At 39.0% G+C, this 24,042-nt stretch overlaps 1 protein-coding gene across 12 annotated transcripts in view; it reads right to left on the reverse strand.

Moving 5' to 3' along the window:
- The window catches only part of AFF3 (ALF transcription elongation factor 3), a 617,822-nt gene that overhangs the window by 192,449 nt on the left and 401,331 nt on the right, over positions 1-24,042 (reverse strand). For all 12 annotated transcript variants that reach the window (XM_074011090.1, XM_065527510.2, XM_045368495.3 and 9 more), the window contains 2 exons: positions 16,331-16,367; positions 309-360 (listed from right to left, as the gene is read on the reverse strand). In XM_074011090.1, coding sequence (XP_073867191.1) covers positions 309-360; positions 16,331-16,367 — 89 coding nt within the window. The remainder of the gene's footprint in view (positions 1-308; positions 361-16,330; positions 16,368-24,042) is intronic.

The following is a 24,042-nucleotide window of genomic DNA, read 5'->3' on the forward strand; positions in this document are numbered from 1 at the left end:
ATTCTTAAGACGATGCTGAAAGTCTCCAACCAAATCCCCCCAGCACACGTGCTCAAATCTCATTACATTTCTACTTCATAAAGAGAAGCATCTGCATTTTTCAAGATTCCTCTTACTCTGCTAAAGCATAAAAAAGCCCTCAAAATGCATCTGCACCCAAAGCATTTAAAAAGACATTATCATGAGAAAAGAGAACCATGGGCTTCCTTCCATCATCATTATTACTATTACAAGATACTCGCACTATCTCATTTTATGAGGCATATTTAAGAAGAGGCATCTCTGATAGAAAAACGAAAGAGACTTACGATGTATTCGATGTGCCATTGTCTGGACTCTCTGGCTCTGCATCACCTTTCTCTTAAAAAGGAAGCAGAAAAAAATACCGACATATGAGTCTTACAGTCTTTAAGATTTAAGAGAGATTAAATATATTTCCATGCTCCCATTAACAATCTTTCAAAATGTGTAGCAGGAGGCTTTTCAAACATCTTTTATTGTCTGAGAACCCGATTTGCAAAATAATTTCTTCTCTGCAATAGAATTGCCCAGGCACAGATCTGTGAGTAGGTACCGAGGAGCTATTTGCAAACAACCAGAGGCTTGCAGTGGAGACCTTACCAGAAGATGAATATCTTACAGATGGAACCTGTTTCCTTCCACTTCACTTTACAGAAAATTTCAGGAAATAAACCCATTGGCATTCTAGATCCAAGGCACTTTGAATTTTGATTGCTTCTGCTAACACAAGCCAAACCAGGTCAGGCTGAATCAGGACTTGGAGGAAAGATTTTTTTTTTTTTTTTTTTTTGAGACAAAGTCTCACTCTGTTGTCCAGGCTGGAGTGCAGTGGCACAATCTCGGCTCGCTGCAACCTCCACCTACCGGGTGCAAGCAATTCTCCTGTCTCAGCCTCCCGAGTAGCTGGGACGACAGGCACCTGACACCGCACCTGGCTAATTTTTGTATTTTTTGTAGAGACGGGGTTTCATCATGTGGGCCAGGCTGGTCTTGAACTGACCTCAAGTGATCTGCCCGCCTCGGCCTCTCAAAGTGTTGGAATTACAGGCGTGAGCCCCCGTCCGGCCAGGAGGAGAGAATTTTTACAGAACACTGAGGTTGCACTGTAGGTCCCAAGATCCCCCCTTTCTTATACCCCATGGAGAGCCCTGGTGGCAGGTTCTGGGGCCCAAAGCTTAAAGCAGAATGAGATATAAACCAGAAATCCTTTCTGACCATCCGAAAGGCTAGTTAAGGAAACGCTTCTGTGGGCTGTGATCATTGAGGAATTAACAAGTAGTATGTAGTTGGAGGAGCTTGGAACCAGTTCACTTCTTGTAGTTTGCGGTAGGCTTAATGTAATTCCCAATCCTTAATCAATTGGTGGTTTGAACCATGCATCCTCATTTTGTAAGGAGTTTCTTTGTATTTCCTTGAGGCTTGGCGATGGAAGAAGTCACTGATAACTGAGACTGTGGGCTTGTGTGTTTCCTGATGGTTGTGCAGAGCTAGTACACCCCAGAGAAGGCTGTGAGTTGCAAGAAATAGGTCTGTGGTAGTAACTTGCTTTGCTGTGCTCTTTCAAGTCAGGCCTGGAGATCTCTAGAATCCCTTGGTCTACTGCTCAGGTCCTCGGGCCCACACATTGTACCATACCCCTTTTGTCAGCTGTCAACATTAGCTTGTGTTCACCTAGTCCCAGGAATGACTCCCTCAATTACATAATGAACATATCCCAAAGGTACTGCCCAAACTGAACTCAAAAGCAAACTTTATATTTCCTTCTCTTTTTCTTATAGGAATAAACAGTTGTGAGAAAAAGAAGACACAGTTTCTACAGTTCGTACATCTATCTCAGACATTTATCCAGTGCCAGAACAACTATGAGTGACTTTGGCTAAAAGCTGGTCAGATGAGGGGAAAAACAAAAAAGTCACAAAATCTATTTTAACTGCCTTGATAACAAACATTGATTAGACAGGGCCTCAATACATATAAAACCATGTTGGAATAAAGTCTAAAGTAGCAAATTAATAAACTTGCTTTACAGCTCCTTCTTGTGTATTTTCTTTTGTCTTCCAGGCAAGGTCTGTGGTGCACTCATTTAGGAGGCTAGTAAGGCCTGTTCAACTGGCTTCAGTGATGGAAAATAATTTAGTACTTTGCAGAAACATTTTTTCCATGGACTAACCACAATCCCTCCTGTAATCCTGAAACAGAGAGTTATAACACCTGCATTATATAAGACAAAACTAAATGGAAGTACATTTTTTTCCTCAAATATATGGATCCTTTTCCCCAACCTCCTTTAATTTGGTGAAATTGGTTACTTTCCCCAGTCTCTAGCCTCCAGTAGTCACCACATCCCATCTTAATGAAGAATGTAAAACAGCAGACTTGGAAGCGGCAGGCAATGGTAAAATTCCCAAAGAATTTATGTCAGAAAACAGGAAACTGAAAATAAAAACGAAGGCACTGTTTGGATGTTTGAAGAAATATGTTTCGCCTTGACCAATAACGCTGCCCAAGTCTTGGGCCGGCTTCAGCACAGGGACAGATGCGCAGCTGATTATCTTTGTTCTTAGTAGCACTTATGTTGTGGCAACAGGGCAAACAGAATAGGTTCTGGCAAATAGGAAGGATGTAGTGGGGCTGAACAGGACATGGCGAACAGTCTGAGAGGGAGTGTTCTCAGCAACTTCAGTGCTGATAACGAATTTGCCTTTCTGTGGGGGGAAAAGTAAGCAGGTCAGGAATGAGATGGGGTTAAAACTATTTTTGTCCTTCAGAAAGAGTAAAACACAAAATTTCCCCCAACATCTTGAAATGTTAGGTGATGCAATTTCTGAAGTTAACTTGAAATGTTTAAGTGCATACACCATTGAGAATTATTTTCTCTTTATTAGGACCCAAGGGAAAATGATGAATGTAATGGAACATTCTAGAACATTAGTACGATTTTTGTTTTTTTTCAGTTGGGTGCACAGGAGATGTTTCTCGTCCCGCCCCACCATCCAAAGAGAGTTCTCCAGGGTCCTCCTGTTTGTGTCAGCTGTTTTCATGATGGATACCACACGAGTCTCTTTGGGAGGGAACCTGCATCGGTCACTAATAAGCTGGGTGCAGCGAAGCCATTTTACATGTGGAAATACAATTACAGAGAGGAAGAGGGGAAAAAATGAGCCACAGAAAGAACTATATATGCACATGTATATGTATATATGTAAATATATGTAAAATCTTTGCATCTATATGTATTATCCACTTTCAATTTGACAGTCCATATTTGTCTGACTGGGCCTTCCACATTGCCTAACATATACTAGGTGCTCAGTATGTGTCTCCTGTTCCGACGATCTGTCACTAATACAGAATCCCATGCTGCAGTGGGAAAAGATGGGTAAGGTACCCTCGCCAGTGAAATGGAATATACAGTTTGAGGCATGAAACAGCTTGCTGACTCCAGTAGGTCACTTAAAAAAATTATAACAGTTACCTTTTTAACTCAATGTACAGAGGACTTCTACGTTGGGTGCTGTTGGGAGCATAAAGATAAATAATGTGGAATTCATGCTCTTTAAACATTTAAATGGACTGCACTGTTGGAGTATCTTGCTTTCCATCAATAGTGTCATATAGGGACTAAATATGTTTTTTGAAAAGGAAATCAAAACAATCCTGCATTAAACTGAATTCTGCAGAGGGAAGTTTTGCTATACCGCAACTTTTTTTGTTTTGTTTTGTTTTTGAGACGAAGTCTCACTCTGTCGCCCAGGCTGGAGTGCAATGGTGCACTCTCTTCACTGCAACTTCTGCCTCCTGGGTTCAAGTGATTCTCCTGCCTCAGCCTCCCGAGTAGCTGGCACTACAGGTGCACGCCACCATGCCCGGCTAATGTTTGTATTTTTAGTAGAGACAGGGTTTCACCATATTGGCCAGGCCGGTCTCCAACTCCTGACCTTGTGATCTGTCTGCCTCAGCCTCCCAAAGTGCTGAGATTACAGGTGTGAGCCACCGTGCCCGACCATATGCTGCAATGTTTCTACATAGTTATATTAAAAGCAATCCATGTTTATGGTTTTAAAAAAATGAGCAGAAAAGAAAAGGTAATGACTTTGCTTGCTTTTTTAAAAAAAATTCTGTTAGTCCTTCAATCATTAGTCTAAGTGACGTGTTTTTCCTTTTTTGAGATAGAGTCTCACTCTGGTGTCCAGGCTGGAGTGCAGTGGTGTGATCTCGGCTTACTGCAATCCCTGCCTCCCGGGTGATCTCACATGATTCTCCTGCCTCAGCCTCCTGAGTAGCAGGGATAATAGGTACATGCCATCACGCCTCGCTAATTTTTGTATTTTTAGTAGAGACGGGGTTTCACCGTGTTAGCCAGGCTGCTCTCAAACTCCTGGCCTCAAGTAACCTGCCCTCCTTGGCTTCCCAAAGTGCTGGGATTACAGGTGTGAGCTACCGTGTCCAGCCAATGTGTTTTTATTTCTAGATGTACCAACTTTAGACGGAGGCCAGGTATTTAATATTCTCCCCCCCACTTATAACTTTCATTAGTTCTGTTATTACTTTTAGTGCCTCTAGTGGGCATTTGTAACTTTAAATATATTTAATCTTATTTCTCTTGATTAATCACCTTCTGACAGTATCTTTTCTGAAACTCACCCATCTATCCTTCCCTCCCGCCTCCCCATCACAGCTATATCTTTCCTTTTACATCACCAAGATTTAAAATACTTATATCCTGTTCAGTAACTATTGAGTCATCCTCCTTAATATGAATTTAGTTAATAATTTAATTTTTGGTCTTGCCTATAGGTCAAGTAAAAAACTGTAAGCCAATAATGAGAATTTGCAATATTGTGACAATATAAGTATTAGTCACTAAAGAACAGAGCAGCCTGAGTAGACCTGAACAGAAGTAGACCTGAATGTCCCTAAGGTGGAATGAGTGCAAATGTTCCTGACATTTATGTTAAATGAATTCTCATTGTTATGTTCCGCCACGTCACGGGTTTGTCTCAAGTTAAGGTTATGTTCTCCCTAAAATAGTGTTATATCGAGTACACATTTAGTGAACATAAAATGTATATTTACATGAAATGTACATAGACACTTTCAAAGCAGTAAAATGAATGAACTGTGAAAACACCTTCCAGGCCAGGGATGGAACATCATCAAACGTGCCTTCACTGGCTTCCATCTCTTCCCGCCCTTCCCACCAGCTACTGGTCAAACAATTGTGGCTGGGCGCGGTGGCTCACGCCTGTAATTCCAGCACTTTGGGAGGCCGCGGCAGGTGGATCACGAGGTCAGGAGATCGAGACCATCTTGGCTAACATGGTGAAACCCCGTCTCTACTAAAAATACAAAAAAATCACCTAGGCATGGTGGCGGTCACCTGTAGTCCCAGCTGCTCGAGAGGCTGAGGCAGGAGAATGGCATGAACCAGGGAGGCAGAGCTTGCAGTGAGCCGAGATCGCACCACTGCACTCCAGCCTGGGCGACAGAGTGAGACTCCGTCTCAAAAAAAAAAAAAAAAAAAAAAAAAAAGAATTGTGTGCCAATCATTCTCTTTGTTTTCTGGAGAGTTTTTGTTTTGTTTTTTTTTTTTCTTTTTAACCACCTATGTGTGTATTAACAAATTAACTCTTTTTTGGTCACTGTTGTTTCTAAACTTCATACGACTCTAACCATACCTAGGCATTCTTCTGAGACTCACTTCTATCATGCAGCGTTATGAATTTTAGATTTAGCCATCATACTGCATGTAGCTACAGTTTGTTCATCTTCACTGCTGTGCAATACTTTATTGTATAAATATACCAGAGTTTCTTATTTGTTCTTCTCCTGATGGACATTTAGATTTTTTCCATTATGAACAACAGAACAGAAAACATTCATGAACACGCTTCCTCACACACATGTTAGGAGTTCTGGGCCTTAAGACTTCCATATGGCCAACTGGAGCAGGGAATCCAAAACTGATTTCCAAATTAACACTCCCCAGACAGTACCTGAGACTTCCAACTGATTCACCTCCACACCAACACTCGTTATGATCAAGGTTTTAAAGGTTTTTCTAATTTAACAACGTCAAATAACATTTTGTTGTGTTGTTTGCATTTCTCTGAGCACTAATGAGGTAAATATTTTGTGCTTGCTCTTCTGTGTGGTATCTTAAAAATTATTTTTTAGTATTAATCTCTTATTCATAGAAACATTTTATTGTCTCAATAAGAGGCATACATATAGTCGTGTGTGTGTGTGTGTGTATAACTTTTCAATATACAGATAAAACTTGGCTGGTGTGGTGGCTCACGCCTGTAATCCCAGCACTTTGGGAAGCCGAGGCAGGCAGATAACGAGGTCAGGAGATGGAGACCATCCTGGCTAACACAGTGAAACCCCATCTCTACTAAAAAGGCAAAAACAAACCCCCCCAAAAATTAGCCAGCCGTGGTGGCAGGTGCCTTGTAGTCTCAGCTACTATAAAGGCTGATACTAGAAAGGCTGAGACATGAGAATCATTTGAACCCAGGAGGCGGAGGTTGCAGTGAGCCGAGATTGGGCCACTGCACTCCAGCCTGGGCAACAGAGCGAGACTCCGTCTCAAAAACAAAAAAAAACCAAAAAAACTTTCCCCATTGTTAGCCTTTTTACCTTCTCTGTTATCTTTGGATAATATTAAGTTCTTAATTTTAATGTACTCAAATTTACAGATCATTTTCTTTATTTCACACTTTTTGTGATTTAAGAAAAACATCAGAAAAATGTTTTATACTGTCTTCTAAAAGCATATACTTTTACTGATCTTTAAAAAACACCTGCATTGGTTTTTGTAAATGGTGTGAGGTAGGAGCTAGTTTCGTTTTTCTCCCTAGAAATAACCAGTTATTACGGTACTCAAAGTCCATTCTTTCTCCATTGATCTACATCATCATCTCTGCCATGAGTCCAGTTTTCAAACACCTGTGGATCTGCTTCCGGGTCTCTATGCAATCGCTTTCATTGCTCAATTTGTCTATTACCGCCCTCATTACTAAGCTTTAATATGTATTTTAAAAATATTGGTAAGTCAAAGCTCCAACCTTGCTCTTCAGGAACATCTGAGCTATTCCTAGCTCTTTGTTCTATTGTATAAATTTGAGTATCATCAGTTTGTCAATTTCCACATACACACAAGTTGGAAATTTGATTGGAGCTGTACTAAATCTACAGATACTTGGAGAAAACTTGTATCTTCACAACATTGCATCTTCCAATTCACGTACTTGGTATTAGGCATCTCCACTTATTTTGACCTGTCTTAACATATTTCAATAGTTGGTTAAGTTTCTCCATAGAGGTCTTAACACATCTTTTGACAGGGTTATTGCTTAGTAAGTTATATTTTTATGCTAACATTAAAAGTTGTATTAAACTATAGTTTTCAGTTGTTAGTGTAGGGAAATGAAATTGTGTATACAGAAATGTTGCTAAATTTTCTTATTAATCCTAATAATTAGTCTGTAGATTCTTTTGAGTTTTCCGCATAGACAAGATAATTTGAGAAAATGAATTTTTTTCTCCTAACAGATAGTTTTTTTTCTTAGTTTATTGCCTCGACCAAGGATGTCCAGGATAATGTTGCATAAAAGTGGAACTCATGTCTTGTTCCTCATCTTGAGGGGAATGCTGCAAATGTTTCAACACTAAATAGGATGGTTGTTTTGAGTTCTTTTGGCAGATACTGTTATTGTGTTAATGAAGTGGGCTTCTATTCCTGATTTGCTATTTTTCCTTTAAATCATGTATAGTGAATTTTATCAAATGCTTTTTCTTAACTTATTGAAACAATCATATTTTTCTCCTTTAATATTTTAATATAATTAATCATGTTAATATTATAAAAAGAATCCAATTTTGAATTCCTAAAATAAATGCAATTTCTTAATTATGAGTTATATTTTAAAATATATTTTGTACTTTGCTAGATGGAATTTACAAATATTTGACCTAGAATGTTTACATTTATGATCATGAATGATACCTGTAAATTCTTTTTCTTGTATTGGCTTGTCAAGTTTTGATATCAAAGTTATACTGCCTTGACAGAATGAGTTGAGAACCGCTGGCTTTTTCTAACTATCTGAAGAAGGGTGTAGGTTTGGAATTACCTCTTCCTGTGAATTTGGTAGAATCCCTGGTAAAAATGTCTAGCCTTGAAATTGTGTGTGTGGAATGATTTTTAAAAAATTACTGGGCCAATTGTTAAAATGGTTATAAGATTATTCAGGTTATATTTATATGTAAATTTCATATAAAACATCTACATATATACATATAATGCCTGAAGAATCATTTTAATCACAGTCATCTCATCTAGTTTTGAAAACATTTTGGCACAATTTTGTTCATATTTTTGTTCTTGATCTGCATCACATTTTTTCCCTTTTTGATTCCTAATATTATTTATTTGTGCCTTTTCTCTTTTTGTCCTGACCAATCTCTCTGGAAAGTGTGTCAACTGTATTATATCTTCAATGAATACACTTTTGGCTCCATTGACATTTAAACTTTTATCTTTGCTATTTTACTAATTTCTGCTTTTGTCTTTGTTTTGTAAATCTCTTTTCCATTTGTTCTGGGTTTATTTTCTCTTCTTTCAGCTCTTAAGATGGATGCTTAGTTCATTAATTTTTTTGTTTTCTAGTATGAGGCATTTCTTTACTTATTTACAGACGAAGTCTCACTCTGTCATCCGGGCTGGAGTGCGGTGGTGGGATCTTGGCTCACTGTAACATCCGCCTCCCAGGCTCAAGCGATTCTCCTGTCTCAGTCTCCCGAGTAGCTGGGACTACAGGTGCCCGCCACCACACCCAACTCAATTTTGTATTTTCAGTAGAGACGGGGTTTCACCATGTTGGCCAGGCTGGTCTCGAATTCCTGACCTCAATTGATCTGTCCACCTCAGCCTCCCAAAGTGCTTGGATTACACACTGCACCCGGCTTCTAGTATGAGTATTTTAGAGGGAAAGCTGCAATTTTCCCTCTAATTTAGTTTCTTCCTCCAGTTTTAATATTAGGTATTTCTATTACCTTTCAGTCCCAAATATTTACTAATATCTGAAGAGATTCTTAATTTCTAAACATGTGTTTTCCCTACTAGTCATATTTTCATTATCAATTTCTAATTTAATCATATTGTGGTTGGAGATCATGGTCAATATAATATTTTTATCTTTTATTTATTTATTTATTTATTTATTTTTTATTATTATTATACTTTAAGTTCTAGGGTACATGTGCATAACGTGCAGGTTTGTTACATATGTATACTTGTGCCATGTTGGTGTGCTGCACCCATCAACTCGTCAGCACCCATCAACTCGTCATTTACATCAGGTATAACTCCCAATGCAATCCCTCCCCCCTCCCCCCTCCCCATGATGGGCCCCGGTGTGTGATGTTCCCCTTCCCGAGTCCAAGTGATCTCATTGTTCAGTTCCCACCTATGAGTGAGAACATGCGCTGTTTGGTTTTCTGTTCTTGTGATAGTTTGCTAAGAATGATGGTTTCCAGCTGCATCCATATCCCTACAAAGGACACAAACTCATCCTTTTTTATGGCTGCATAGTATTCCATGGTGTATATGTGCCACATTTTCTTAATCCAGTCTGTCACTGATGGACATGTGGGCTGATTCCAAGTCTTTGCTATTGTGAATAGTGCCGCAATAAACATATGTGTGCATGTGTCTTTATAGCAGCATGATTTATAATCCTCTGGGTATATACCCAGTAATGGGATGGCTAGGTCATATGGTACATCTAGTTCTAGATCCTTGAGGAATCGCCATACTGTTTTCCATAATGGTTGAACTAGTTTACAATCCCACCAACAGTGTAAAAGTGTTCCTATTTCTCCACATCCTCTCCAGCACCTGTTGTTTCCTGACTTTTTAATGACTGCCATTCTAACTGGTGTGAGATGGTATCTCATTGTGGTTTTGATTTGCATTTCTCTGATGGCCAGTGATGATGAGCATTTTTTCATGTGTCTGTTGGCTGTATGCCTGTCTTCTTTTGAGAAATGTCTGTTCATATCCTTTGCCCACTTTTTGATTGTTTGTTTTTTTCTTGTAAATTTGTTTGAGTTCTTTGTAGGTTCTGGATCTTAGCCCTTTGTCAGATGAGTAGATTGCAAAAATTTTCTCCCATTCTGTAGGTTGCCTGTTCACTCTGATGGTAGTTTCTTTTGCTGTGCAGAAGCTCAATATTTTTCTCTTTAAAAATTTGTTGAAACTTGCTTTACGGTCCAGTAGTTGTCAATTTTCATAACTGTTCCCTGTCTGCTTGAAAATAATGCATATTCTGCAGCTGTTGGGTAATATAGTCTCGCTCATTGTGTTGTTTGAATCTTATGTATCCTTACCATTTTTTCTGTTTGCATGATATAACAGTTACGAATTTATGTTTACATCTCCCATTAAGATAATACATTTCTCCATGTAATTTAGTGATTTTTACTTTTAAAAATTTGAAGCTATGTTATTTGGAATTTACATATATCCAATTATTTTGTCCATATGGTAAGTCGTACCTTGGGTAGTGACCCTTTTTAACTGTAGTAATGCTTTTTGCTTAAAGTTTATTTTTCTGGTATAAGAATACATATATCATCTTCTTTTTCATCAGTATTTGGTTGGCATATATTTTCCTATCCTTTTTCCTTTCAAATTTTCTGAATCTTTAATTTCTAAATGTGTCATTCTAATAGCACAGAGCTAGAGTTTTATTTTTTAATCCATTTGGCCATTATTTGTTACTGAATCATTGCATCTAATCCATTTGTTTAAATTACTGATTTTTTTTTTTTTTTTTCCTGTGAGACAGTCTCACTCTGCTGCCCAGGCTGGAGTGCAGTGGTGCAATCTTGGCTCACTGCAACCTCCGCCTCCCGGGTTCAAGCGAGTCTCCTGCCTCAGCCTCCTCAGTAGCTGTGACTACAGGCATGCGCCACCACACCCGGCTAATTTTTATATTTTTAGTACAGATGGGGTTTCACCATGTTGGCCAGGCTTGTCTCGAACTCCTGGCCTCAAGTGATCTGCCCACCTCAGCCTCCCAAACTGCTGGGATTACAGGCGTGAGCCACCACGCCCGGCCCTTAAATTACTGATTTAATTTATGCTACTATATTTTCCCATATACTCTGTTTCATTTTCTCTTCTTTAATTCTTTTGGATTAACTAATAATATTCATATTCTATTTTTAACTTGGTTTGTAAGATGTTCTCCACATTTGGTTTGCAGGTTAAATACCTTTTACTATAGTTTAGTTGGTACCCTAAAAATTGCAAATATTTACTTAATTTATCAAAGCCCCAAGTTAAAATTTTTATCCTTCTCTGAAATAATTACAGGAACTTAGAAGATTTTAATTCCAAATTCTCCTCATCTTATGTTATGCCATTGTTTTGTGGATTCCAATTGTATTTATTTTGATTACTTAATACATTAACAACATTGTTTAAATTTTCCCCATATTTACTTTCACTGCATTTAATCCTTCTCGCACCTCACATTCCTTCTGAACAAAGTATGTCTTTTAAAATTTCTTTTGCGAGGATTTACTGGTGGTAAACTTTCCCAGCTTTTGTCTGAAAACGTCTTGATTCATTACTTTTTTTTTTTTGCAAGATCCACAATCCTAAGCTGATAGTTATTTTTTCTCAACTCAGTGATGCTTCAGCTTCTCCGCTTGTGGGTTCCCACTGATGCTGTTGTGAAGTCAGCTGTAAGTTGGCTGAGTTTTTGAAGATATTAAAGGGTATTTTAATTTTTATGTGCAGTTTAGCTACAATGTGTGTAGTGTGGACTTTTTTTTTTTCTTTTCCATTTATCCTTGGTATTCACTGGGTTCCTTGACTCTGTGGATTAATGTCTTTCAAGTCTAGAAAATTCTCAGCCATCAATCATCTTCTTCAGTACTGTCTCGCTTCCCTTTCCCTGTCTGAAATTCTAGCTAGATGTATGTTAGGCTTCCCCACTTTATCCCCATGTCTCTTAACTCATTTTCTGTTTTCATTTCTGTCTCTCTAGGCTGCATTCTAGATAATTTCTTAAATTCAACTTTCCAGTTCGTTAATTCTTTCTCAGCTATGTCTAATGTGCTGTTATGCCTGCCTATGGAAATTCTAATTTCTATTATGTTCTCTTATTCCTAGAAGTTCTGTTTAACACTCCTCCAAGTTTTCTTGCCTTTACCACATTTCCAGTCCTCTCTTTTATTTCCAAAAATTAACGCAAGGGCTCTAATTTTATATTCTGGGCTCGATAACCCCAGTTTCTGAATTAGGAGTCTGGTCCTCCGCTGTTCTGTTTGTTCTGGCCCTTGCTCATGGTCTTGTTTCCTTTTTTAGTAATCGTTTCTTTTCTGATTGTAAGTCGCTCATTTCCCTTAGTGCTCTAGTTCTGTTATTATTCATTCCTCTCCATTTTCTTTTTTCTGGTATTACTACTAGCTGGATTTTGACCATGCCACCTTGACTGGCTGTGTATCTTCAATCCCTTTCACAGTTTCCATTTGTGTTTCGCTTTATACTCAGAAAAAAAAAAAGTCTTCAACTTTACATTCAAGGCTTCAGACTTCAGCTATTATCATCCCTCCTATTGATTTTATTTTGTCAATCATATTTTTAATTCTCAAGTGTTCATTTGTTCTGTAATTACCTCTTTTTCATACCAGTCTGTTCTCTTTTTATTTAACACAAATAATTTCAAATCTTTCTAAGGACTGTAATTATACTTGAAATTTTTTCTTTTTTTCCTTGAATTAGACTTCCTAGATTTCCTTTGGGACTAGTCTTTCTTTTTGGTGCTCACTGGTTATATATTCCTATTTTTAAATAAAAAATTGGTTCACCAAGGTAGTTGGTATGGCTTTCCTGTATCAGTATACCGAGCGATTTTTCTAACACACCTATGCCTTGTAGGGAAGAGCTGATTTATGGCTCTTTGTAAGTGGGCAGGGTATGCTGACGTGAAGGATTCATTCAGGGCTCAAGAAAAGAGAAGCCTCCAGGCAAGCGGCAGGACCAAGCCCTTCCTCCACCCGCTCCTCTAAGAAAAATATAAAGCACTGTACTTTAGGTGTGTAGAATTTTTGTTTATTTCCCTCGAGAAATAGTTGACTCTTCTGCCATTACTCGATGTCATCTATTTTTAAGGTCTGGTACTATCTTAGAATCTATTCTGTTTCTCTCTTTGCTATTAGTTCCCAACGAGGAGTGAACTGTTTTTTAATTTTTTTTTTTTTTTTTTTTTTTAGCAACTATTACTGTATTTTTTGTTTTGGGGGGTTTTTGAGAAAAAAAATCACCCTGAAAGCTCTGTGTGGGAATCCGTGAGGATGGGGCTGGAGGGGTAATGGTTGAAGGATGGCCAGGTGTTCCCATCACTGCAAACAATTCGCACTTGTTCTCTCTTGGGGGTCAGTGGAGATGTGGTCTTTCCTGGGGCTCCCGGGGGCTGTTCCCACCACCACTAAAGCTTGTTCCTGTTTGATTCTTCCTTTGCTGTGTGACGACCTTCCCTGTTCAGGAGTATTTTTCAGTAGGGTCTTATTACTTTTGTCTTTCCAGAAACACAACTAAATTTCTGGTTTGCTGATGGCCCTTCTTCCCGGTTTCGGTGCTATTTTGGATTTATTTCCATTTCTACAGCTTCACGGCTATCAGGTGGGGATTCTGAAGGGAGGGGAAGAAGTGCTCAGGTGCAGTCTCTCAACTGAACAAGACGTTCTCATAATTTTTAAAAATGTAGACAAATCATCCATGTTAATATTCAAGTATCTCAAGGCTTAACTAGATTCCATTTTATAATATCAAGTTCAATTGATCAGTAATTCAATGAACGATCTACCTTTTAAAAGATTTGTATTGAAAGTCATTTTCTGTTTATACAATCTTTCCTTTAGTTTCTACAATACAGTCTTTCTCACTTCAAAGAGAATAAAAGCACTGGCCTAAAATAATGAGTGAGTAATCAATCCACACAGATACTCTGTTTCTGGTTTCTCTGAAGTTCAATATTTCTTTATTTCCTACACGTTCACTGGAATCATGATTCCAAACCAAATACAAAAACAGCATGGGAAATGGTGGTGGGGTCAGTTCTCTTAAAGTTTCAAATGTGCTGTAAATTGCAGACAATTCTCAGACTTTTAATAGGAATATTATTTTTGTGTATATGTGCTGGGGTTTTGGAGAAAGATTTATTTAAAAATGAAAAAAGGCCAGGTGTGGTAGCTCACACCTATAATCTCAGCACTTTGGGAGGCCAAGGCAAGAGGACCACTTGAGGCCAGGAGTTCAAGAACAGCCTGTGCAACATAGTGAAAAGCTGTCTCTAAGAAAAATTTTAAAAAGTGGTATGTGCCTGTAGTCCTGGCTACTTAGGAAGCTAAGGTGGGAGGATTGCTTGAGCCCAGGAATTCAAGGTTATAGTGGGCTACAATTGTGCCACTGTACTCTAGCCTGGCAACAGAGCAAGACCTTGTCTCAAGAAAAAGAAATTAAAAAAAAACCCCTTATTCCTAGAAAAGAAAAAACTAATCAAAAACTTTTCCTGGACAATGAAATGCCAGAGGGTTTTATATCACACAGGGATAGTACCACATCATGTCCCATAGAAGAAGGGTCCATTTTTATATAATCTAAATTGCAGTGACTATTACGCATGCCATAAAAATATGCCAGATGCACACAGAAATCACAGCAGATAGTCCTCGGACAAGAATTCAATCTCATGGTGAAGTGATGGCAGCAGCTTTCCGGGAATCAACATAGTGGGATGAAAAGTTTGTGTCTTTGGGGCAGAGAGCTCTGAATTCAAATTCTAGCTGTCATTCTTTTTTAGCGCAGTGTCTAAGAAATGACTGGTTTTTAGCCTCAGAATCTAATTTTCTTCATGTGTAAAATTGAGATCCTAATGCCTCGCTCATGCAGCTATCGTGACGATTAAGTGAAATACCGTAAGTCAGGACGCTAGCACAGAACAGACACTCAGCAGGAATTTCTTTTGCTGTTCTGTCTGTCAAAAGTGCCAAGCTGGCAGAAGGTACATGTATTCATCTATGGGATCTTCCATTTACTCTGAACGTTTAAATTCAATGGTGAGACACAGTGAGGAAAGCAAGGACAACTCTTCAAGACATTCTAGTCTGTGGTACGCGATGCTGACGCCTGTATACCACCACATGGACATAACCAGGATTTCTTCTGATCTCTTTTCTTAGAATTAGATTCATCATTTTCTTCAGATTTCATGTCTTTTGGCATTTTGCCTCGTCGCTGATGCCTGTGCCCACAGCAAATCCCAGCGGTGGGTTGGATAATTAAAGAGATATTGCCTCCACACTACTATGCCATCACCCCCTCCACCGGCCTTTCTCTAGCTGTGCATGAAAATTCTGCTGCTTCCCAGTGCATTTGCCAGAACATCTTTTTTTTCTCCAGCCCATTTGTCTCCCGGACGCCCAGTGGTGGAGTCTCAGTTCCACAGAGAGATCTGCAGCTCAGAGGATGTTCAGTCTTCAAATGCAGCTTCGTAATTGGCAAGGGGTGCTCTCAGCTTGCTGGCTGGTCGTGAAACTAACAAAGCCCAGTCTTTGTGAGTGTGCTTTTAGGACACAGGGTCACTTATGCATTTTTAATGCTCAAGACAACGTTAATACCAATTAGTAGTGCCAAAGAAGAGAATTAAAACACAACTTCATGGAATGATAACATCCTCTCTTTGACCAAAAAACCCATGTGTTTTATTAGCCACCAATTCAGTAAGGAAACCGCTTCTTAGATAGTTGAGTCTGTCTATTTCTGGAAGAGGACACAGTACACATACCCAGCTGGTTGTGACTTTTCTTCATGGATTCTAAGGTCATTTGTCTGAAGGTCTACTGATTGGTTTTCTTTGCCCACTCATTTTCCTTTAGTTCAGACAACCAATTATGTGCCTTTTAAGTTTTTTTCTCCCTCCACATATACTAGGAACAGCCATAATAAAGCACGATATTCCCTTCTCTTGGGATGGCTTTGGAATTCACTGTTTTCTGTTTCGGCCCTCCTTTCCTTGAATATGTGCACTCAAGGTCATCTTGAGTGACCTTTAGTGACAAATCTTATCATTCATTCGGGTAGCACTTGAACAAATGGCCCCTTTCCCCAGTTTTTTAGTGCATTTCTTTGAAACCTACCATCCACTGCGTGCTCATCTTCCCGCCCCCTCTGCCCTCTGCCCCTGCCCCCTGCTCCCCATATGAAACTCCAGAGTGAAGTCTTTCTTACTTGGATTATTGTGTCCAGAGGATACAAGCTGAGAGTCCTGAAAGAACAAGAAACATCAATTAATTTTCTTATTGTGACTTTCAAAACCCAAGTTAACCATGAGATCATGTTTAAAACCGGTCATTCAGAACTGATTCATCGCTCTCAATCTCTATCAGCTACTTCAGTGAGAAACATGGACACGAAGGTGGACATGTACATGTTAAGCAGTTCTGGGAATACACTTCACAGTCATTTTTCTTTTGTATTAATGACTTTCTGTTTATTGAGGTGAAGTTCATGTAACATAAAATTAACCATTCTAAAGTGAACAATTCAGTGGCATTTGGTACATTCATAAGGTTGTGCAACCACTACCTCTATCTAGTTACAAAATATTTCCATCACTCTGAAGTAAAATCCGTTACCCATTAGGCAGGGTCTCCCCATACCCCTGCCCCCCAACCCCCTGTGCCCCAGCCCCTCACAACCACCAATTTCCATCTGTCTCTTGGATTTATCTATTCTGGATATTTCATATAAATGGAATCATGCAATACGTGGCCTTTGTGATTGACTTCGTTTACTTAACATAACGTTTCTGAGGTTCATCCACCCTGTAGCATATATCAGTACTTCCTTCTTTTTTATGGCTGAATAATATTGCATTGCATGGATATACAACAATGTGTTTATCCATTCATCTGTTAATAGGTATTTGGGCTGTTTCTACCTTTTGGATATTGTAAATAGCACTGCCATGAATACGCAGGTATGTACACTAGTTCGAATCCATGTTTTCAATCCTTTTTGTATATACTTAGGAGCAGAATTTCTGGGTTATATAATAACTCTATGTTAAACTTTTTAAGGAACTGCCAAGCGAATTTCCACAGCAGTGAAACCATTTTGCAATCCAACAATGTTTGAGGGTTCCAATGTATCTACATCCTTGCCAATGCTTGTTGTTTTCCATTAAAAAATTATAGCTATCCTTGTGTGTATGAAGTGGTATCTCAACATAGTTTTGATTTGTATTTCCCTAATAACTAATGATGCCGAGCATCTTTTCATGTGTTTGTTGGTCATTTGCACATCTTTGGAGAAATATCTATTCAAATCCTTTGCCATTTTTTAATTGGTTTGTCTTTCTGTTGCTGAGTTGAATGAGTTCTTGATATAGTTTGCATACGAGACTGTTACCAGATTTATGATTTGCAGTATTTTCTCCCATCCTGTCAATTATCTTTTCATTTTATCAATAATGTTCTTTGACGCATAAAAGTTCTAAATTTTCTAAATTTAAAATTCTAAAAATTTTCAATAAAGTTTAATTTACCTAATTTTTCCTTTGTTGCTCATGCTTTTGGTGTCATAGCTAAGATCCATTGCCAAATCGAAGGTCACGAAGATTTAAACCTACATTTTCCTTCCCGATACTTATGGTTTGGGTTCTTATACTCATGCCACTGACCTATTATCATATTGACTTTTAATCTAACTTTTCTTTGAATGAACCCTTCCTTCTACCCATTTCCTGTAGATGGGTTTGACAATCATCCCACCAGTAACACTCTATTAAACAGCAACTGCTGTCAATCTCACAATGGTGAATAAAAAGATTAGTATGGTATCTACTTATCTGCAGTGGAATAAAGCCAGTACTACACAGTATTTTAAGTTTAGCTATTGCTCAGGTTGAATTTGATTTTACTTGCATTAAAACAAACTATTAAAATCTGTTTTGAGGATTTACATCCTCTTTCTTTGCAAAATTCTCATTTAATAGAAAATAAACCACACACCATATGTTCTTTTAAGTGGGAGTTAAGCTATGGGTATGCAAAGGCACACAGTGTGATATGATGAACTATGGAGGTTCAGAAGTGGGAGGATAGGAGTGGGACATGGGATAAAAACTACATACTGGGTACAATGTACACTACTTGGGTGATGGGTACACTAAACTCTCAGACTTCACTGCTATACAATTTACCCATGTAACCAAAAACCACTTGTACCTCAAAAGCTATTAAAATTAATAAAACTTTAAAATATGAAAGACTTATAAAAGAATGAGTGAAGAGGAATGTAAAAAAAAAAAAAAAAAGTAGCAGGACATAAAATCCAGAAAAACTCCTTTAAAATTCCAGCACATGGAACAAAAATCCATTGAAATTGAATGAACTTCTATTACATGGCTTAACGTATTTTACCAGAATTTTGTTCCATGAGTATAGGTTGTTATGGGGTAAGGGGTGTCATTTGATGTGACTTGCGTTATACTCAAATCCAAGTACTAATGTCTGCTTTAAAAAGAAATTCTACTGAAACGGTATAAAATGAGCCAGTCTGGTGGGCAGAGGCTGGGTAGGAAAATGGAGACGGGAAGGGATTCCCACTCTATTAAACAGCCTGAGTCATATGCAGATGCCCAATAAACCTCTTTCAATTATGGTAATAATGAACTATTCATCTGAAGAAAAAGAACAAGCTCAACTCTCACCCTGAGATTCAGTTTTTGGAAATTATTATATGAAGATGAAATATCGTTCCTGAAATGGACTAAAATATCATCTGTAAGGATGATGTTGGCCTATTTTGGATAGATGCTGTCACTGAGAAGACATCCACAATTAAATCCTCCACGTAGATTGGTACGTTTTCCTTCTCTTCAAGGGAATTTAAGAGTTTATATCTGGACATGAGTTAGTTTTAGCTTTGGCATGTGAAAAATACTGTGAGTCCCATTTAGTTAACTCCTCTGTGCTGTCTGTAGATCTGGGCCATTTGGAGGCATCCATACTAGCGAGGGGAATTACTCACACACCATCAAACGGACAAGAATGGTAATTGACATAGTTTCCAGCATTAAGTTCATTTAAAAAAAAAAAAGAAAAAAAAGAACAGAATTTTTTCCAAGACCGTTAACACAAAATAGAATTATTTTATTTATTTATCGATTTATTTATTTAGAAATGGAGTTTTGCTCTTGTTGCCCAAGCTGGAGTGCAATGGCGTGATCTCAGTTCACTGCAGCCTCCGCCTCCCAGGTTCAAGCAATTCTCTTGCCTCAGCCTCCCACGTAGCTGGGATTACAGGCGCCCGCCACCAGGCCCTGCTAATTTTTTGAATTTTTAGGAGAGATGGGGTTTTGCCATGTCGGCCAGGCGGGTCTCGAACTCTTGGCCTCAGGTGATCCACCTGCCTCGGCCTCCCAAAGTACTGGGATTACAGGCATGAGCCACTGCACCCGGCATATTTTATTTATTTTTTAGAGACAGGGCCTCGTTCTGTTACCCAGTTTGGAGGGAAGTGGCACGATCATGGCTCACTGCAGCCTCAAACTCCTAGGCTCAAGCGATCCTCCTGCCTTCGTAGCTGGTACTACAGGCACGCGCCACCATGCCCAGCTAAAATTTTTAATTTCTTGGTGTGTCCTAAAACCCACAGGATGATTGTTGATCACCGACTCTTCAGCAAAGAACCAGAGATGAGCTTATAGATGACCTGAATTAGGATGACAAACCGTAAGATCATGTATCTCATAGATAGTAAACTTTAAATTCTAACTAAAACACCTGTGTAATTAATAACTGTTATTATTTCTGTTTTGTGCGATAGGGAGTGAAGAGAGACTTCAAAACGGTGGAAGTAACTGCTATAAAAAAAAATCTCTGTGGAAGTCTTCTGCAGGATAGGCGAGAATAAAATCAAAGACTTTGTCCCTAATATATACTCTCACGTTGCCTGCTGATGTTTTCTTGGTGGTACACTGAAACAACTGTGAATGCAAAAGTAATGGCTATAACCTCAGTGTTCTAAACGGTGCCATTCTGTGGGTACAAACGTCATATTAGCATTCTTACCGGCATTTGGCCAGCCTGCTTGTGGAGGGGTCAGCTACCTTACCAGGCCACTCCTACCTTTTAGGTCCTCTTATCAGACACCCTGATAAGGTGTCTGCTGGCAAACCTCGGGTCCTGGGGCTGCTGCTTTTGAAGGAGGACTGTTCTTCCCAGCCAGCTACAGAACCCCAGGGGCCCCCACAGGCTATGCAGATCCTTCATTCTTCATGGAGCCAGAGCAAGGCTGGGTCCAGAACAGAGGGAGAGCAAAGCTCCTTTCTCCAAAGGGACCACACACTGAAGTTCTTTCCATTTTTGTGTCTCCTGCCACCCCATTCAGAGACCCACATATGTGCAGCTTCTGTCTCACCCGCCTTCTCTCCCTTTGCAAATGTCTTCTGTAGGTAGGTGCCTGGGGAGGTCCAGCCCCATCTGTGCATTGGTATTGTCTTTCTCTGGGAGCACTCGACTAGGCCTGCAGGATTCTCTACTAAGCTTTTTAAGGGTTACAGAAGTGAGTCCAGCAAGTTAGGAGTGGAGGTGACATGTGTACAAATCATTAGAACCCAGGGCTGAAAGTGATGTGGTGACTGCCACTCCCAGTACTTCCAGCTGTGTACCCTGTTCTGATCCCCTCCCCCTCGAATGCTCATCCTGCTGCCTTCTGTTTCCTGCCTGGCAAACTTCATTCTTCCTTCGAGGTGCTGCACAGGTAAACTCAAGGGTTACCCTGTGCTTTGAAATCTTCTTGACTCTAATGTTTTTGCTACACTGTGTCACACTTCCATTCCAGTAATTATTTTTTCAACAATGACTTTTGTTTTAAAGAAGTATGTGACATAACACAAACTGCACATATTTAAAGTATACAATTTGATAACAAGTCTCATATGAGGAAGGCTACCTTTATTACTTTCTTGACCCGAGGATGGCTCTGTAACACCTATTCATTGAAGAAAATTTAGCAGAACAGGAAAGTATAAAAAGGTTGCCTGTCATCCCGTATCAGGACATTTTCAAGGTTAATCTGCTGCTTTTGATTTTGTTAGCGTTGCTCAACAGATGTGTGTCATTCTGGGGGTCAAGTGCATAGAGGGAAAGCTACTCCCGATACCTAGAAGAATATCTACAGATGGGAATTAATTTTTCTCCATCATTAAATCCTAAAGTCCCAAAACCAAAACTATTTTTGGTACATGGGAATCCTAAAATCCTTTAAATGTGGTATTTAGCTGCGAAGTTTATACAAATCATCTTGCTGAAGGCAGAAATAACCAGGTATCCTAGTATCTGAGAAAACCCTTCAATGAAATACTAAGATAAATATCATATTTCATTAAATGTAACATGCCATCCAAATCGTATGAGGCTGCGTTATCTCACGTACTACCAACTGCTGCCAATTAATTGGAAGATGTCATCGACTATAAAACAAATCCTGATTTTAGGGATCTTAAAACGTAAACAAAAAAAAATGCACCTTAGGTCAATGAAATACAGAAGTTCTTTAGCCATGTTTCTGATGCAGGACAGTCTGTTGTGACGGCATTACTTAAAAATGGCTTTTTGAAACCACTTGGGAATGGCTCCACCCCTCATACCTCTCTTACCCTATCAGTCCATCGCTGGAACTACAAAAGGCAAGAAATGGAAATATATCTCCTTATATTTCCAGAACCCCATGGAAAGCTAATTATGGTAGGAAAAATTACCATCTGATTTCGCTGGGTCTGCCTTCACACTCACTCTTAACTTGATAAAGCTCAAACAGTTGAAATAATTTGTTTTACAATTAATTTAAATGCTTATTTTGAGGTAATGCTAAACATGGAGTTTTAGTGCACAGAATTTTGTGGTAGTTTTTGAAGCACACTAGCAACCCAAAGAAGGAGATGCATAACAAACTTTCCAACTTCAAAGTACTCTCCCTTCACACTTGCTGGCTTTCATTCTCATTGTGATAGGTGAAGAGAAAGGTAACAGGAGTCTCAATTCTGTAAAGATGCTAGAATTCTTCTGTATAATGCTTTAAAAATCAATCAGCAAAAACAGTTTCAGGGCCAGGCACGGTGGCTCACGTCTGTAATCCCAGCACTTTGGGAGGCTGAGGCAGGTGGATCACTTGAGGTTAGAAGTTTGAGACCAGCCTGGCCAACATGGTGAAATCCCGTCTCTATTAAAAATACAAAAATTAGTTGGGCGTGGTTGTGGGTGCCTGTAATCCCAGCTACTAGGGAGGCTGAGGCATGAGAATTGCTTGAATCTGGGAGGCGGAGGTTGCAGTGAGCCAAGATCACACCACTGCACTTCAGCCTGGGCGACAGAGGCTGTCTCAAAAAAAAAAAAAAAACTGTCTCAAAAAAAAAAAAAAAGAAAAAAATGAAGTTTCAGGCCATGTCTGAACCTACCAGATACAGCATCCATGGCCACGTGAATGCTTGAAAAATGGCCTTAGCTTTGGACATCCACTTTCTTGAGGGTGGTAAATGCCCTACAATTTTGATTTCTTTATTTGCATTTCAAAATGTATGAGATTGCTGCAGAAATGAAAGGAAAAAAGCAAAGCAAATACATTTTCTTCTCTCTTGGTTGAAATACCCGATAATGGCAGCCAATTTAAAGGAGTCATGGATTCTTTTCTTTACCAAATTCAATTACTTTTGAGATTTGAAGAACGAGGCAGAAATGTCTGGTGGTGTTTGTCTAGGGAATTGCGACTCCAAATTAAGTCCTCAGAGGATAGAAAATAGCCAAGTTCATTATCAATTGACTTTATTATATATGATATCCTTCAATACCCAGACAAAATGAGGAAATTCTAGGAAGTATTCAGCTAACTAATTTAGTGGTACTGGGAACTCAGAACCCACAGTTAAATCGATTTAACCCACAGTTAAATCAGAACCCACACTTAAATCTTATTAAGATTGCCCCCTCAATCTTAATAAGGGCTCAATTCTATTGTTTATTAGTCATTTCGGAGATTCTGCACCTCAAATTCCAAAAACAGTTTCAGCTCCTACACACTAGAAATGGTGAACATCTCAAAGGTTAACTGTCTCATTCATGAACTGCAAGGGCCAGCTGTCAGAATATAAAATTTGGCGAGATCCAGGTTCAAAGAGGTGTACTCTGTGTGAAAATTAGTAACACTCTTGGTTATAGGCAGAATAATGCCACCCCCAAAGATGTCTGTGCTCTAAGTCCCAGAACCTGTGAGGATGTTACCTCCCATGGAAAAAGAGACTTTGCAAATGTGATTAATGATTTGGAGATGGGAGATCATCGGGGCAGGGCCAATGTAATCACAAGGGTCTTTATAAGGGAAAGAAGGAGGCGGGAGAGTCCGAGAAGGAGACGTGAGAAGGGGAAGAGGTAAGTGGAGGTCACACTGATGTGAACCATGAGCCACGGACAGGGGGAGCCTCTAGACACTGGGAACGGCAAGAAAATAAATCCTTCCCTGGTGCCTGCAGTATGATTGCAGCTCTGCTGACACCTTGATTTTAGCTCAGTGACACAGATTTCAGACTTCTGACCACCAGAAGTATAAGATAATGAGTGTTGTCTGAAGTCACTAAGTTTGTGGCAATTTGTTATAATAGAAATAGGAAACTCACGTAGTCTTGTTTCATTTGTACAAGATAAATTATCAGTATTCATAGTGAACTTTTTGAAAAAAGGCATTACTAAAATCTGCAATGTTCCTACACTTTGTAAAATCACTTGTTCTTTTTCTTGGACAAGGCAAAAACATCTAGAGATGAAACAGCTCCATGTAAATCCTATAGTGGTCCTAAATAAGACACTTTTCTTTTCATTTAAATTTGAACTTCTGTGCTCTACCTGATAGATAATAATGTATTTTTGAGTGAAAAATAAAAC

This window comes from Macaca fascicularis, chromosome 13, assembly GCF_037993035.2.
Source record: "Macaca fascicularis isolate 582-1 chromosome 13, T2T-MFA8v1.1".
NCBI lineage: Eukaryota > Metazoa > Chordata > Mammalia > Primates > Cercopithecidae > Macaca > Macaca fascicularis.